The 16,020-nt window shown below is 41.7% G+C and overlaps 2 protein-coding genes across 2 annotated transcripts in view; one reads left to right on the forward strand and one right to left on the reverse strand.

Moving 5' to 3' along the window:
- Positions 1 to 489: 489 nt before the first annotated feature.
- On the reverse strand, positions 490 to 15,107 carry LOC127006660 (histone-lysine N-methyltransferase 2B-like). Its single transcript, XM_050876823.1, has 3 exons — positions 14,567 to 15,107; positions 14,271 to 14,418; positions 490 to 7,815 (listed from the first exon to the last, which is right to left on the reverse strand). Exons 2-3 carry the CDS (start codon positions 14,279 to 14,281, stop codon positions 6,039 to 6,041), a joined length of 1,788 nt encoding a protein of 595 aa, XP_050732780.1. The 5' UTR covers positions 14,282 to 14,418; positions 14,567 to 15,107; the 3' UTR covers positions 490 to 6,038.
- LOC127006661 (U4/U6.U5 tri-snRNP-associated protein 2-like) overlaps positions 9,869 to 16,020 on the forward strand; it is a 38,843-nt gene continuing 32,691 nt past the window's right edge. Inside the window, exon 1 of the mRNA XM_050876828.1 lies at positions 9,869 to 9,984. The gene's annotated coding sequence lies outside the window, so the exon portion shown is untranslated. The remainder of the gene's footprint in view (positions 9,985 to 16,020) is intronic.

Below are 16,020 nucleotides of genomic sequence, written 5' to 3' on the forward strand. Positions count from 1 at the left end.
TTATTCTATTTATTATTTATTCTGCCGGGAGATGAATGACAAACTTGTGTAAGCTGTGACTGTATATTGTCTTACCATTTAGTGACTTGCTGCCTGTTTGTACGTTGGGTGTCCCTGTGCATGTATGTAGTAGGTCTTCATTATTTATTTGATCCTATTTATTCACCACACTATTTATGCATCTCTAGGTTTAATATATTTATGACGTATTATAATAAAGTTTATACATGGCAGCTGACATTTTACCTGGCCTACCAACTTTGTTGCTGATATTTCTCTGTTCATGTGGCCATTTCAACACCTTTTCCTTCCTCTTGTTTTCCAGTCCATCTTCCTGTTCGCTTTCAACATTCTCTAGTTCTCTCTTCTTTTCCATTGATCTCATTTATTTCAGTGCTTCAATATAATTTATTTCCTTTCCCATCTACTCTCCATTTCATCTTTTTTTTCCCTTGATCTGAAGGAGGAAAGAATGAATGAACCAACACATCAATCATTTCCATTATTATTTACACTATACAAAGTATGGCATACATTATCACAATGGAGCTCGGTCAGCATATGAATAATGGAACTATTTCATACTGGCATATTGCTAAGTTACTGACAGGACACATGATCATACTAGCTGCCAAGAAAATAATTAATCTTCGCTTCCCTGTTGTAACTATCGGGGCAGCATTATTCGCACTTAGCACAGACATACTTGTTAGTTAATTATTCTTAGTAGATTGCACAACAATATTTTGATTCCTGCGTTTTCTGCAATGGACCATATCGGCTGTACAGTCAGCACCTCATGTGGCCACTCAACTCCAAGCTGAATTTTCCATATGGTTCACATTATAGACTAGTGAGTATGAGGATGTCTCAAGTGATACACAGCCACGATGCCGCCGTCGCCACAAGCCGATGATTCCACACACTTCACTCCTACCTGATTTCAGTTTCTCTCCATGTCAAATAGTAGAGTCAGGAAGTCGGGTTGGAGTAAAGTGTGTGCAGTCGTTGGCTTGGAGCGGTGGCGGCACCAAAGCCTTGTATACTGGAGGCAGCCTCAGACGCACTCTAGTACATAACTTGAGTTCTATGGAAAGTACGGCTTTGACAGTTCACTGAGTGGCCAAGTGTGGCGCTGCCTGTATAGCCAATACGGTCCATTGCAACACATCGAAAATACAGCAAAACCTCATTTCATATTAATAAAAAAAAAAAAAAAATCATATACTTTCCCCACACACGCATACATGTCCCACTCCCATGACGGCAGCAGGCCGGCACAAGCCAGGCACCCCAACACCCGGAAGTCAGCAAGATCAAGGTGCTGCATCAGCCCTGCCATTCCCTCCTTTACCTCTGCTTCATGCATTCCTTCTCACTCTTGCTGACACCACCACACAACACCATCTCCCTTGTAGCAACGGGGGACTGGTTCATTTCACTGCAACAGAAGTTATCCTTGCTCCTGATGCAAGTTCACATTACCCCCCCTTTTTTTCTTTTCTTTTGGTGTATGAACATTCTTTCAATAGATGTATAATTACACTTTTCCATTAATTGATAACATTGTGTGATGTCTCCTATCATATGTTTTCCTTGCTCCTGTTGCAAAATTAAGTTTCCCTCCCATTTTTCTTGGTAAGTATGAGTATTTTTTCAATGAAGGTACTACAACACTCTCCCTTCCATTGCATAACAGCTACATACATGTGCATTCAATCAAGTAGTAAGACTCTCAAGGTGCTACTAATCACTAACCACAAATTGCAGTATGTGACGTACAATCTCAGGGGTCACGTTTTGATAACTTTGTTTCATTGAAAGTTATCCAGAGATATCACCTTACTAAAAAATAAAGGTTATTATATTACTTAAAATAATTTAGCCACAGCAAGCTCCCATACAGTTTCTTATTAATTCAAATATAGAACCTGATTTCTGAATTAATATAATTAACAATATTGAAACAATCAACAAAACTAATCAATGCCAGTCTGTATAAATGGATTAGACAGACTAAGGTACTTTTGTCAAGTTCTCATAATGCCAACAATTTCTCAGTAAGGTAGAGAGCATCCTCATCAGCCTCAGGGCACTTGTTCAAAGCCAATGAGAGGCAAAGAGGAATAATCACATACAATGTTTAGGGTTCAGAGGAGCTTTTCAAAATGTCCCTCATTCACTGCAAAAGCCACAGTGACACTTTGTCCTTGCCACCGAATACTACCCAGAATCCACCACACACAAGGACTCTTAAATCATTATCACAATACACACGTTGGAAATTCCCATACGAAGTTCCAATCCAGGGATCAAGAAAATATAATAAACACAAGCTCTTGGCCAGTACATAATGGTCCAAGTCATCACTACATCAATGAATGAAAAGATGTCCTAAGTACATGCAACATCATAGAGTCCAATGAGTGTTAATGATCATATATAAAAGATTCATTTCACACTCCAAAGGTTTGTGACGTCAAATCAATTTCCTGGAGTCCTTAAGAATGATAAAATAGTCCTACGCAAGCGTCCCTTCCTTTCGCTTCCTTAACACTCTTAAACAAAGACCAGCAGCCAGACTGAAAGGAACTGAGTAAATACATATAATCATAAGCCTAAAATACTCTGGAATCTGATCACAAACCATCAATACTGAAATATATGCTTTCCCGATCCTCTAAGCACAACATAAATGCAACACTGAGGCAGCCATGTAACACCTGCCCTGCTGCTTGATACACCTGCCCACAACTGTACACATCAAGACCAAGCTTGCATCTTTCTTATTTAGCAAACTAATATAAAATACCAGGAACAGGAGATAGCCCAATTCAGCGCCACCATTTCAACGTCAGACTATTTCAGTGCCAGACTATTCATCACAAGTTCATTCTGTTCTAATTGACGTAATTTGCTCAAAAAGTGTACACTGAGCTGTCCTGTGTAGGCCACCTGACCTTTTGTAGTCTTGCTATGTGTATCTGGTATAAGAATCTATACAAATATCTTACTTTTCTCTATGAACACCCATAATTAATCAGTTTCTTTGAAGCAAGTAGTTAGATGACCATCAACACTTAACTCTGGCACAAAAACTAGCTAGTGCTGAAAAGGCAGCACCTGACTGTGGCTCTTTCCCCCACATCAGTGCCAGCATCATCATCAATATGATTATGCCACTCCCAGCAACAGACACCCACACCTGTGTACAGCAAGGCTAAGACAACACTTTTCCTGCATAAAACACTCAAATAATGATCCCAGAAACAGCAGAAGCATCAATAAACATCATAAACATTGTAACACCACATCCAGCACCAGGCAGGGTGTGGGATTGCACCTGACTCAAGTGATAAAGTGAGAGCGCTTTGCCCAACTATTATCAACCATCAATTCTCTGTTTTCCACACAGGAGACAGTAAAGGTTGATTCCAGGATGAAGAAAAAGACAGTCTAGAGAGAAACCATCATCAGGTGAACCACATTGATTAAAATCATCCGGGACTATTCAATAAATTTTCTGTAAGCTTAAGTACCAATGAAACAATCAGCTATTGATAGGCTTAATATAAGTTTGTACCTCTGATTGATGTGGCCTTGATCCTTTAATTTCCTTGAGATCCTCAAAACTCCCTTCCTGTGTGTAGTTTTCATTTGCTTGTATAGGCACACCTGCCTCAGTACTATCTAGCACTTAAGCAAGGCAAAACATTGACAAGACTGCATGGTAAAGGAACTATGTAAACTAGCAGTAACAAAGATCATGAAATGTTATATCATGTCAATAAAACTGTAATGGGCTGAGTTATTTGAAGAGGAGGACTGTTGTCAGTATTCAAAGGGTAGAGTAACTACTAAGCAGACTGGAGGAAGATCATACTACTGACTGAGAAACTTTGTGGTTCACTGAGAATATCTGCAAGCCATGAGGGTCACAGAAGAGGTTTAAAAATGGAAAAGTGAGCTTATGAAAACAGGAGTAAGGAGGAGTCAAGGAACATACGATGGAGTCTACCTCAAAATGCAGTCCTTCTAGTCAACGAATAATATAAGTACGTGGAACTTCCCTCACCCATCACATGTTTATGATACAAAATGATTTACAGCAGCAGGGAACTTATGCCTACCCATCCTCAGAGTCACCAGCCCAGAAGCAATGACAGCCCAGCCCCAACACTTGATTGGCAGTGTTGAGCTGGGTGTTTCCTCCCCCAAATACATGCCATTACATGTCAGGTCTACTGTAATGTCTACAACTGGCCTCTGTTAGCTATTTACAAATTATACAAAATATTTACACTATTTACAATGCAATGGATGATTTCATAAAAAAAGTACCAATGTTCACAATTTGCAGATGCAATGCATTTCTAATGTGTCAAAGACCCCCCTTTCCCCTCGCGTATGATAAAAATGTTAATGATTATGAAGATATGTAACTTTGGATCAATTATACTGTCCATATCTTAATCCTTTGTACAACACACTATTCTGCTTCACTCATTCATCTCATTTTCAAAAATATTTCATAATAATAAGTATGTTTGAAATCCAGTATTGAAACATTTCAGAAAAGGCCCTGCCTCACACCAATGGTTGACGCTATTTTTCCTAATATGAATATTAATAAACCTAACAACATTTTCCACTAGATATCACTAAATTCTCTTCTTATAAATCATTTCATTGTCATATTAATGAGTCAGCGGGAAACATGTTTATTCACTACCTCTGAGCAGGCCAAGCCAGCAGAGTTGAGCTGTGCCATGCTGAGCCATCACAGCCAGTGGGGTCAAGATACTAATTTGGTGACATTTAGTCACCAACCCATGGCGATAGGTTAGTAATTCCGTGGAGACAAGTAGCTACCCATAGGTAGGTTACATCACACAGGCAGGCTTGGTTAGTTTAGGTGGCCAGGGTAAGCCAGACCAAATACATGGAAATTTCCAACAGAAATAACTATCAGACCGTTGAAAAGCATCCATAAAAGTTATCAGCAACATGTTTTGCCAACCAGAGTGAGACGGAACCTTTTCTGCAAATTTAGTCACGACACCTAATAGAATAAATTCATTTCAACAGTACATGGATAAGTAGCTATAATAGTTATCATAACACAAGGAACTACAATGCACAATACAAGACATATTTATCTTTAGTGAAGTAAGATAACATTACTACTATCCCTGTAAACATTCATAGATACTCTCAAATACTGTCCATGTAGAATTAAAAGCAAAGTAGTAAAAATACTGCAATAGTACAATATACAAAGAATTTACTGAGCTGAGCAGTTTCTGGAGACTAGTGAACTTATCATGTGAACTTCAGGTTGGTTTACATTGTCAAAGGAGTGACAGCAACACAACAGCAGCAGCAGCATAAAACAGCCACAGCAGTCTGTCCAAATGCCAGCCACGCTGCATCACTGCTCATGTTCCCATCACACACTAAACAAGGCTGTCCTGTTTTGGTGAGTCACAAATGTTTATGATCATCACCTGAACCCTACATCACACTAAAACATAATCAGCCTGCCAGTTTTTCATTCCTGAATAGCAGTAACAGATGATGGTTACATGCTAGGCCAATATGTATATCTGAATAAGACACACTTGGATATAAAATCAGTACAACAATAATTTCTATGATTTTTTGTAACTTTCTTTCCAGGATGCTGATTGAGTTAGAGATACACTTAAATACCCTTAGAAGCCTAAATGCATGATGCTTGAAAGTTATTTACAATGGCACAATTGAAATATTACTCTACCCTTTGGTGTGAATCAACATCATGGGGAGGAAGCTTAGATTTGTCTATTACAGCCATTCTATCCTTTGCACAGGAAGGCAACTTCTTACTTAAATGATTTGGGTCTCACGATGCATCATGAGAATGAAAGACAGTCCATCGGCAACACAACATTTGCACAAACGGGTACTCGACAAGTGTTCATTGAGCAGACAAATATTTGGGTGATTAACTTTATGTAATGTAACTGACCCCATTCTGAGCCACAAACTGGCCTTCCTCAGAGGGACGACTCTATGGGAGCAGTGACTGGCGGTGGCGGCGGCGGGGAGGAAGGCTTCACCACATGTCCTGACCTCCCCAGCGTTCCCTGCATTGATGGCGGCTGTGGAGCCCGTGGCTTGGGGGAGTTGCTGCCTGGGCGAGGTGGCACTGTAGGCTTGGGTCTTCCCAGAGTACCATTACCAACAATAGGGGTTCCAACAGCTAGTCTTGCTGGCACTGCAGGTTTCTCAGGGGTTGCAGGCACTGGTGGATAATACTTTGGCATCATTCCATCCCCATTAGACATGATAAGTCTTCCTTGTGGTGAGACGGGCCTTTGCGTGGCGTCCCAGTCATACTGAGGGGGGAACGATTTGTAGTGCTGTGGTGCTGTGGGCTGTGGTGGCTGTGTGTATGCCGAAGCCGGAATGAAGTCTGGTGTCCGCATGATGGGTGGAGGTGATGTGGGCTTACTCTCCGTGCTTGGTGGAGGAGGCTTCTGAGGTCCTGAGGTCTCCTGTCTGGTCTGATTAGCCTGCTGAGCCATCATCTTTGCCTCGATTCGCCTGTTCATCTCCTCAAGGTCAATGTATTCATCTGTTCTCATTGATGGAGGAATGTCATCCTCACAAATGTTATGCAGGGAGCCTCTGCTCCTGGCCACCTGAAGTTTGCTCCCTGGTCCCTTAGGCACAAGCTGCTGCGTGTTCTCCTCCTCCACCATGTGCAACGAGGCAAGACTCATGGACCTCTTGGCATGGTACCCCTTGTCCAGTTGTTCATCACTCAGGTTATGCAATGAAGCCAAGCTCCCAGTCTTGCTGTGCTTGCTCTTCTTGCTTGAAGCATTACTAACAGTGTCTGGGTTGGTGGACACACCAACTTGGTTGAGTGATGCCACACTACTGCTCTTCTTCTTGCCAAACACAAAGCCCTTCATTTTGCTATACAAAGCTTCAGGTTCTTCCTCAGATGTCTTTTCTTTGCTTTTCAGGAATGGTTTCTGAAGGAAGGCAAACGGATCCACATACATGGCCCTCGGCTGGTCAACCCTCACTGGCTCGGGGGAAGGAGGAGCCTCAGGTATGGGTTCACACTCCAGCTCCTCGAACCCAATGTGCAGGGGCTCGGGATGCTTCACAATAGGGGTTACTTGGGGCCTGGGGGGCGGTGGAGCGGGGCGAGTGGGTCTCCTCTGCATTGGAGGTGGCTTCCGCCGGCCGAACACAGGTACAGTGTAGATGCTCTTCTTGCGCCACATAATGTCACAGTCAAAGAACTCACAACAATCCTGAACTGGGTCACTGAGACAAAACTTCATACACAGCCCCTTCTTCTTGTCTTGCGCAGGATCCTCTGTGTCTGTGTGGGAGTCTTGGGACTCCCTGCCGGGCTCCTTAGCAGAAACGAGGCGTATGGGAGTCCATGCTTGGTTCCCATTTTCATGAGCATGACTGCTTGTGGCATCTTCTTCTGTTGTCTCATCTTTCTTTTTTCTCTTCTTCTTCTTGCGACAACACCCACACGGGTTGCTGTTTGTGTGGAAGTACCACTTGCAAGAACAGAAAGCCGCCACACCAAAGATCAGCACCGCCCCCACGACCACAGCAATGATGACATACAGCTCAAAGTTGTCTATTCTCCTCATTTCATCTGCCAAGAGGCAGTGCTTGTACTTTAGGGCTTGCTTATAACTCTTATGGTGGCGGTAATCAAATTGACACACACACTCGTGGAACCCCAGCGTGGCATTGGTGAACTTTTCCCCGCACACCTTCAACGGGTCCGGCCGCCTGCAAGGGTAACCAAAATTAATAAACTTCAATGTTCAATGTTATCATTCGTTATCAATGACACTTCCGCAGTAACAATGTCTTTGATACCATAAGGCTTTCAATTACTGAGTTCTAATTGGTAGATATATTAGGCAGAGAAAAAACAATAAACATCTTTCCCAAGCAATGTTCAAAAGGCAATACTAAAGTAGTAATCTGTTTGTGTGACAAAGGACAAAACATCTAATCCAAACAAGTAATGAAAAAAAACAAAAAAAACAACAAAAAAAAAAAAAAACTATCAATTATAGAATGAATGTAAGGGTGACAGGAACACTAGACACCAATAAACTGGAATAAACCAGGCAGGGTACCCTGGCAAACTATGGCAGAGCTGAGAGAAAGAATATTTTTCATGGAAAGATTTACAAGCACATGAACTTTTATGTTTGTGTGACATGCCCTGTAACCTCTTCCTCCCTGGTCTCTGTGCCACAGTCCTCCCTCCCTCCAACCAACCACCAACAGTTACAGTATGTGGCAGAGTTGATGCAGCTAAAGCTTTTATGTTCTTAGGGCCAATTTCACAGTCCATGGGAGAAAATAGAGATGCTTCTGCAGTGGCCATTCCCTTAAGGATAGTTCCCATGAGGGAATAGGGTCAGGATAATTGTATAAATAGAAGACAGTCAGTAAGAGGGGGGAAGATGATGAGCCAAAAAGCCTTTAAATCTACCCAAAAGAGCTGTCTATGTAGAGCCCCATGAACATAATGGGATGCATACTCCATACAGGGGCAAACAAGGACCTCATATATAGTTACAATCTGGGTAGGGAAAAAAATAAGTTGGGTGAAGCTATAAAGAACATCTTACTTTAAGGAAGCTGATCAACAGAAGAGACATGAAGTTTATGGGTAAGATTATATGTTAAGGACAGACAGACCATGAAGTTTTACTGAAGAAGGGGACAACTGTTTCAATGAAGAGTAGGGGAGAGATGTCTGGAAAGTTGTGTTGAACTCAGAAAAATTGAGTCATTGAAGCAGTGTAGGATACTTGCTTCCTTCTGCCCCCATCTGAAATTATAGAAAGATTGAAGGTTGTGTTTTGAAGCACTCAACCTTGAGTTGTCTAATTCTGTCCAAGTTGATCATCTGTTAAAAGATGTGAAATACTACGGATTAGTTATCGGTACAGGAGTGGATGGAATAGCTTGTTTTGGAAAAGAAGATAATAAATGAATAGCAGCAAGTGGGAGATAGAACAGAGCCCTGCGGAGCACCACTACTTATTGATTTAGTAGTAGGACATTGACTGTCTATCAAAGCAGAAATATGGTGAAGTTGGGAGCATACTATAGCTGCACGTGGCAGCAGTGCTCATCTCCGTCCCATTGGCCCTTTGAGCCTGTGATGGGAGAGGGAACCAGTCACTACGGCCCCAGTCACTTCGGCCCTAGTCACTACGGCCCTAGTTACTACGGCCTCTCTCACCGTCAACCCTAGTCACTGCGGCCCCAGGCACTACGGCCTCCCAAGATGTTAACTTAAATATAAGAACTACAGTGAGAGAGAGAAACCACATGTCATTTCATAACCAAGGAAAGGAATATAGAATCATACATGTATATATTACCAAAAGTGTATAAATCATATGTTGTCTATGTATATGTCTAAAGAATTCAATAAACCACTTGTTTGTATATTTGTGTTGTTTGTCTCAGTCCAACTCCTCCTGAATATCTCATCCAGGCCTCACAGAGAGAGAGAGAGAGAAATTGACATGTGGTCTCTCTCTCTCTCTCTAATAAACAGAGAGAGAGAGAGAGAGAGAGAGAGAGAGAGAGAGAGAGAGAGAATAAAAGATGATATTCTCACGATCACTAGCAATTATACACTTAGTTCCGAGCCTCTATTTTTGGGTGACGGGTTAATATTCGTCTGCTTCGCTGCTTTGCTTACAAGTCATGAAGATCCAGTTCTGTTATCATTCTCCATCATGGAATATCCCTGTGTGGTTTGCGCGAGTGAAGTTCAGCCTCGTCAGCATGCCATTCAGTGCGCTAACTGTGAACGCTGGCAACACAGGAAGTGTAACACCGGGATTTCCTACAAGGATTATCGTTCCATGGTGAAAGGGGAGCTACACATGCACTGGTTCTGCATCACATGTTCAGAAGTAGAAGGTAAATTTTATGTTTTTATTATACTATAGTGAAAAACAAGTTGGAGGAGGAGGAAGCGGTAGTTTATCAGAACATCGTCCCTATGGCTGAAAGCACACCTTTGGAAGCTTTACCTCTTGATGACGTTAGCACCCGACCAGTAGATAATGAAGGTGAGTTTTTATTATTATTATTATTATTATTATTATTATTATTATTATTATGATTATGATTATGATCATCATTATTATTATTAAAATGTTACTGATGTTGTTAGGGATGGTATTGATGTTATTAGTGATGATACTGATGTTGTACAGATCTGTTGGAGACGGAGGAAGGGGGAGTTTTGGAGGAGGTAGGATCTATCCCGGACATCAGCACCCGACCAGCCTTGCCAGAGGAATATGAAGAAAGTATTCTACCTGATGACATTATTGATGAAGTTCCAGGTATAGGGGATGAATTAATAAACTCTTATAAGATCGTTGAAGGTGGTACGAGAAGAGGAAATGCCCTCCTTGTAGATTCCTTTGTTTATACCTATAACCAAAAGGCCACAGGGAAGAAGAAAAATCCAACTGGTAAAGTAACTTGGCGCTGTAGTGTGAGAAACAAGATGCTAACATGTCCTGCTACTGTCCTTCAGAATGGCTCCATTTTCACCGGAGGATCTCATCATCATGTTCACGAACCCCAACAAGGTGCTACTTTTAAGGCTGAAGTCATTGCTACTGCAAAGGCCTTAGCCAAAGAGAAGGTTAACATTTTTTCATCCGCTTCTTCTTTAGTGGATCGTGCTAGAACTGCCACAGAAGGGGATGATGCAGCCTGTTTAAATACAGTTAACATAGCACGGTCTCTAAATCGCCTTAGACAGGGTGACAGACCTGATGAACCAGATAATTTGAACTTTGAATTGGATGACAATTACATCCCAAAAGAGTTCCTTCAGAAGGATATTGCTATAACTGGTGGCAGACACTTAATATTCGCTACTTCTGAACAACTTGCTTTACTCAAGAATGCAAGGACGGGTAATGTGGATGCTACATTTCGTAGTAGTAAAGCCATTCTATCAATTATTTGGCATCCATGCATTCGTGAAAGGAATAGAAGGAAATATAAAACAAGTACCTCTAGTATTTACCCTCATGTCGGGGAAAAGAAAAAAAGATTATAAGAAAGTTTTTAAGGTTATTTTAGACATACTACAGGAGTGCAAAGTAGAGAAATTGGTTTTAGATTTTGAAGTTGCTGTATGGTCGGCTGTCAGGACATTACTCCCGATAGTAAATTGCAAGGATGCTCGTTCCATTGGAATCAAGCCATTTGGAGAAAATCCAAGAAATAGGACTGGCTGCACCATACATGAATCATCGCCCAACTAAGGATTTCATAAGGCAGCTGATGGCACTTCCTTTCCTCCCTGAAGAACACATAAAAACAACATTTGAACAGGTTGAATTACGAGTGCCTCCTGGACCACTTAAAATTCTAATGGATTATATTAAAGAAACTTGGATCAATGGATTCTGGGCGCCAAGTGACTGGACTGTATTCGGGCAGAGTATCCGGACTAACAATGACGTAGAGGGATACCACAGAAAGTTGAATGGTATGGCAGGCAGCTCTCATATTCCATTTTATGTTTTAGTGCCATTACTGTACAAAGAAGCAAAAAATGTAACTGTAGAGGTCCGTCTTGTCAAGGATGGTAAACACACACGTCGCCAGCGCCGTCAGTTTAGAACAGTGCAAGGCAAAATATTTGCCCTATGGAAACGGTATGAAGACCATGAAATTACCACCAATCACCTCTTAAAAGCATGTTCGAAGTTATGTACAAATGGACCTTCCCAATAAATGGTGTTTTATGTATTATATCATAGGTTTTAAAATGCTGTTTTATACATACTATATATTAGATATTACATCACAAGTTTTAAACCTAAATATATGTATACTGTATCAGATTCCCTTATATGTGTTGTACGACTAGGATTTGTACAGTTTGTATGAACCATATACATTCTGGTTATATAGCTATTTCTGTGTTAAATATATTTTTCTTTTATCAACATGTCTTACTGCAATTATTTCCTATTAATGCAAGCAGGAAAGAATACCAGTTTTCATTAAAAATACTTTCTAATGATGGCCGAAGTGACTAGGGTGGTTGGTCTGAGTCGGCCGAAGTGACTAGGGGTTGGTGCCGTAGTGACTCATGTTGGGGCCGTAGTGACTAGGGTCAGAGGCCGAAGTGACTGGGGCCGTAGTGGTTGAGGGCCGTAGTGACTGGCAACCATGGGAGAGAACCCATTAACCCAACACAGGGCCAGAGTGTAACATCTGGGTTAGCTACCACAGTTTACCTTTTCTAGATTTCTCCAGGTACCCATTTATCGACAATCCCAAAAGGAAGGATGAACAGTTGGGTGGGCTGCACACTGGCTGCTCAGGCCAGGATGCAAACCCAGACCCGTAGATTCGTAGTCAGGGATATTAACCACTGCACCACAGGGGCAAAAATTGGAGATGAAAGTACTGAGAGATGGATATAATTCAAAGGAGGGTATTTAAGAAGGCATAGATTTGTGCCAAACATCTAAAAATGGATGACTAAGGGGCAGTATAGAAGGCAAGATTCCGAGTAGAACACCCCTTGCAGAATCAATGCTTGTGATCAATAAGGTTGAAAGTTGATAGATGGTTAAGAAGTTTCCTATTTAGTGTAATGATCCACCCAATGCAGAACTGCTCCACAACAAACACTAAGCTAGGGGATAACTTTTGCCAACAAGGTAGAGCTGGCTTCCCTTCTAACTGGTAACAAGTATAATCCCCAGCACAGAAAAGTTTATTACCCTTTGCTGGGTAGCTCTTTTTTTTGTTTGTTTGTTTCAATACATAAGATAATGTGTAATTAATTAGAGTCAAGTACCCCTCCTACATGAGCAATGTTTTAAAAGCTTGAGAAAGACAAGAAAGTAAAGGTGTAGGGTAGTAGTCTGAAGGATTATAAGTCACCCCAACTTGCATAACAAAACTTCCAGGAAGAAGGAAAGATAGATGATGAAAGGCAGAGACAAGAGTTTGACCAGGGAGGGTATCATCTAGACATAAGTAAGGGCTGAGTAAGCAGAATTTAAATAGTATGCACGAGTTAGCTACAAAATGAGTTTTAATGGTATTATTGCACTGTAAATTATTGGTTCTTGTTTACCTAACTTTTCTTTAATATCCATTAACATAAATATTCAAAAAAATACTAAGTTAATTCCAGAGAATGTGATTATCCTCAGCATATACATCCATTGTTGTCTTTGGTAAAAATTATTTATAGATGTGTAAATTGACATTTTCCTGCATTCTCAGCAATTTGATGTGCTAGCCTTCAGCTGCCCACAATGTTGTTAGCTATATCCTTTAATTACTACAAATAAACTACTCCATAACCTGTGTTGCATATTCAACACAATGCAATTTCAAAACTTTCCTATAAGGTTGATTTTTGAGGGAAGCGTTTAGACTGCCCTGGGCTAACAATTAATTAAGAAGCAAAGTTTTCCTAGAATGACTTCCAATGCAGTGAAAATAATACCTAAACCTAAGCTAATGGAACCAATTTTGTTTTTAAAAATCGTCACGAGTGAGGCGGGTGGCAGGTGCTTAAATAATGAAGCTGACAAATTCTCTTCATGTGGGTGTGGGGGGTAGGGAGGGCTGCAACGCCTCACTGCCTGGCCGCCCTTTGGACAGCGTGAGGCAGCAGCTCCTCGTAGTAATTGAGGTCGCGGCCCCTGCAGGGACTCGAACAGCAGTAGTTTAACGAGTTGACTACGCTTGTATTAATAATTAGCCCGGCGGGGCGTGTGTGAGGGGGTGGAAATGCCCCGCACAGCGTCCTTGGAGTGAGTCAATCATAACAGGAATCGAGGCGACATCAGGTGGTTGGGAAAGACACCCACGAGCGGCGTGAGACCCTCGGCCTTGGGAATGCCTGCCGCGTGCATCAACATATGGCTTTCCCATCAACGTGGATCAAGCACTCGAAAGCCTCGTTTAAATGGCTGTCGGGGCGAGGCGGTGGAGGTGGTGGGATGCGGGCCTGACGCTGAGGGACTTGTAGGTGGTGGCCCGTGGCTGGAGGGGAGGTGAGGGTATACAACTTCCCTCACCTACCCACCGCAAACAACGCCCTTTGTTATCCCTCCCCCTGCCCCGCCCCGACGCCCCCGCCTCCTACATGCTCCAGGACGGCCCCTTACACTGTTATATCTTCACAAAACACACTCAGACCTTACCATATATTCATTGTGGCGGTGATTGAGGGAAAAATCCAGAGCTACACACACAGAACGGCTCCTCGCTCAGCACTTTGACGCGGCTCTGGGTCGTTTCAGTTTCCATCCTTGCAGTCCTACGCGGGGTGCCCACTCTTCATCTCTCATCCTTTAACAAACCGGATTTCACACTGGTTAAAAGCTTTCTGAACCTTCTAGCACGCAGTATAGATCATATAGGTAAAGTATAAGTAAAAATAAGAGAAAGAGAGGCATTAGGAAGATGTAGAAAAGCACGCGTAAATAAGGTAACTAACGAGTAGGGGCAGCCATGAGGTGGAGGAGGAGGAGACAACAGAGCGGTGAGAACCAGATTTCACACTGGTTAAAGGCTTTCTGGACCTTCTAAAACACAGTATAGATTATGTAGGTAAAGTATAGCTAAAGATAACAGACAGAGAGGGATCAGGAAGGTGTAGGAAACCACGCGTAAATGAGGTGGCTGGGGCGTAGGGGCAGCCATGAGGGGGAGGAGGAGACAACCCTGATGTGACGCCACGACCCTCACTACGGCCATCACGTTGAAGTCACTTTACTACTTGTCCTCTTAATGAACCTGTAACGCCGCCTCCTTCTCCACTGTAATGTGCGTGGAGGTATTGCTTGTTTAACATAGCCTTTTATTGACTCCTTTAGCGAGGGCGCGTCGTGGGGTTGACTTTCTCATGTCTCAGTAGTGTTGTATTGTAATGATGTTTGCTTGTGAAGTGTTGCGTTACTGTTACAATAACCAGGCTGCCTTAATTGTCCCTGCTACAGTAACGAGGCAAGAAATTCGGTGTCGGTTTCGTAATCAGCAGCCTCTGCGTTTACTTATCTGCTTGTTTTCAGCGAGATATATTTGATACGAGGATGAGACTGAAGATTCTGTATTCCTTTCTTTCTATTCATCATTCTTCTCCGTCTCACTTAAATCACCGCTTCTTCAGTATTCCTTTCTGTCTTTCTATCAATCATTCTTTCTCTCACTTGAAAAAAAAAGCCACCCTAACATTCCTTTCTCTCTGCTCATCGTTGTTTCGCTTTCACTGAATACATCGCTTCTAGTGTTCCTTTATATCTTCCTATTAATCATTCTTTTCCTTATCACTTGAATCGCTTGTTTAGTATTCCTTTCTATCTTTGTATTCACTCTTTCTCCTCACCGAATATAAATCGCGTCTTGTATTCCTTTCCATCTTTCTATTTATCTTTCTCCTTATCACCTAAATATTTTTTTTTAGTAGCCTATTCCTTTCTTTCTATCATCATTATTTCTCCTTACTGAATAAACCACCTCTAGTATTTCTTTCTTCCTTCCTCTTTATTCTTTCTTTCTCCTTCTCACATGAAAAATCGCCTCTTTCCTTTCATTTTATGCATCATTCCTTCTCCATATTACTGTAAATAATCGCTTCTTCAGTATTCCTTTCTATTTATTCATCATTCTTTTTCCCCCTCAATTAATAAAAATCGCTTATTCTGCATTCCTTTCCTTCTATTCATCACCCTTTTCCCCTTTCACTAAAAAAATTGCCACTATAGTATTCCTTTCCTTCTTTCTACTCATCATTCTCCCTCACTGAAAAAAAAAAATCGCCTCTTTGGTAATCCTCTCTAACTTTCCATCCATCATTCTTTTTCCTTTCACTAAGAAAAAAAATCACCCCTTTAGACCGTGGATAATGTTTAAAAAGCCGCGGAGAGGAGAGTTATAGGCCACCATAAACTT

This window comes from Eriocheir sinensis, chromosome 33 (genome assembly GCF_024679095.1).
Source record: "Eriocheir sinensis breed Jianghai 21 chromosome 33, ASM2467909v1, whole genome shotgun sequence".
Taxonomy (NCBI): Eukaryota; Metazoa; Arthropoda; class Malacostraca; order Decapoda; family Varunidae; genus Eriocheir; species Eriocheir sinensis.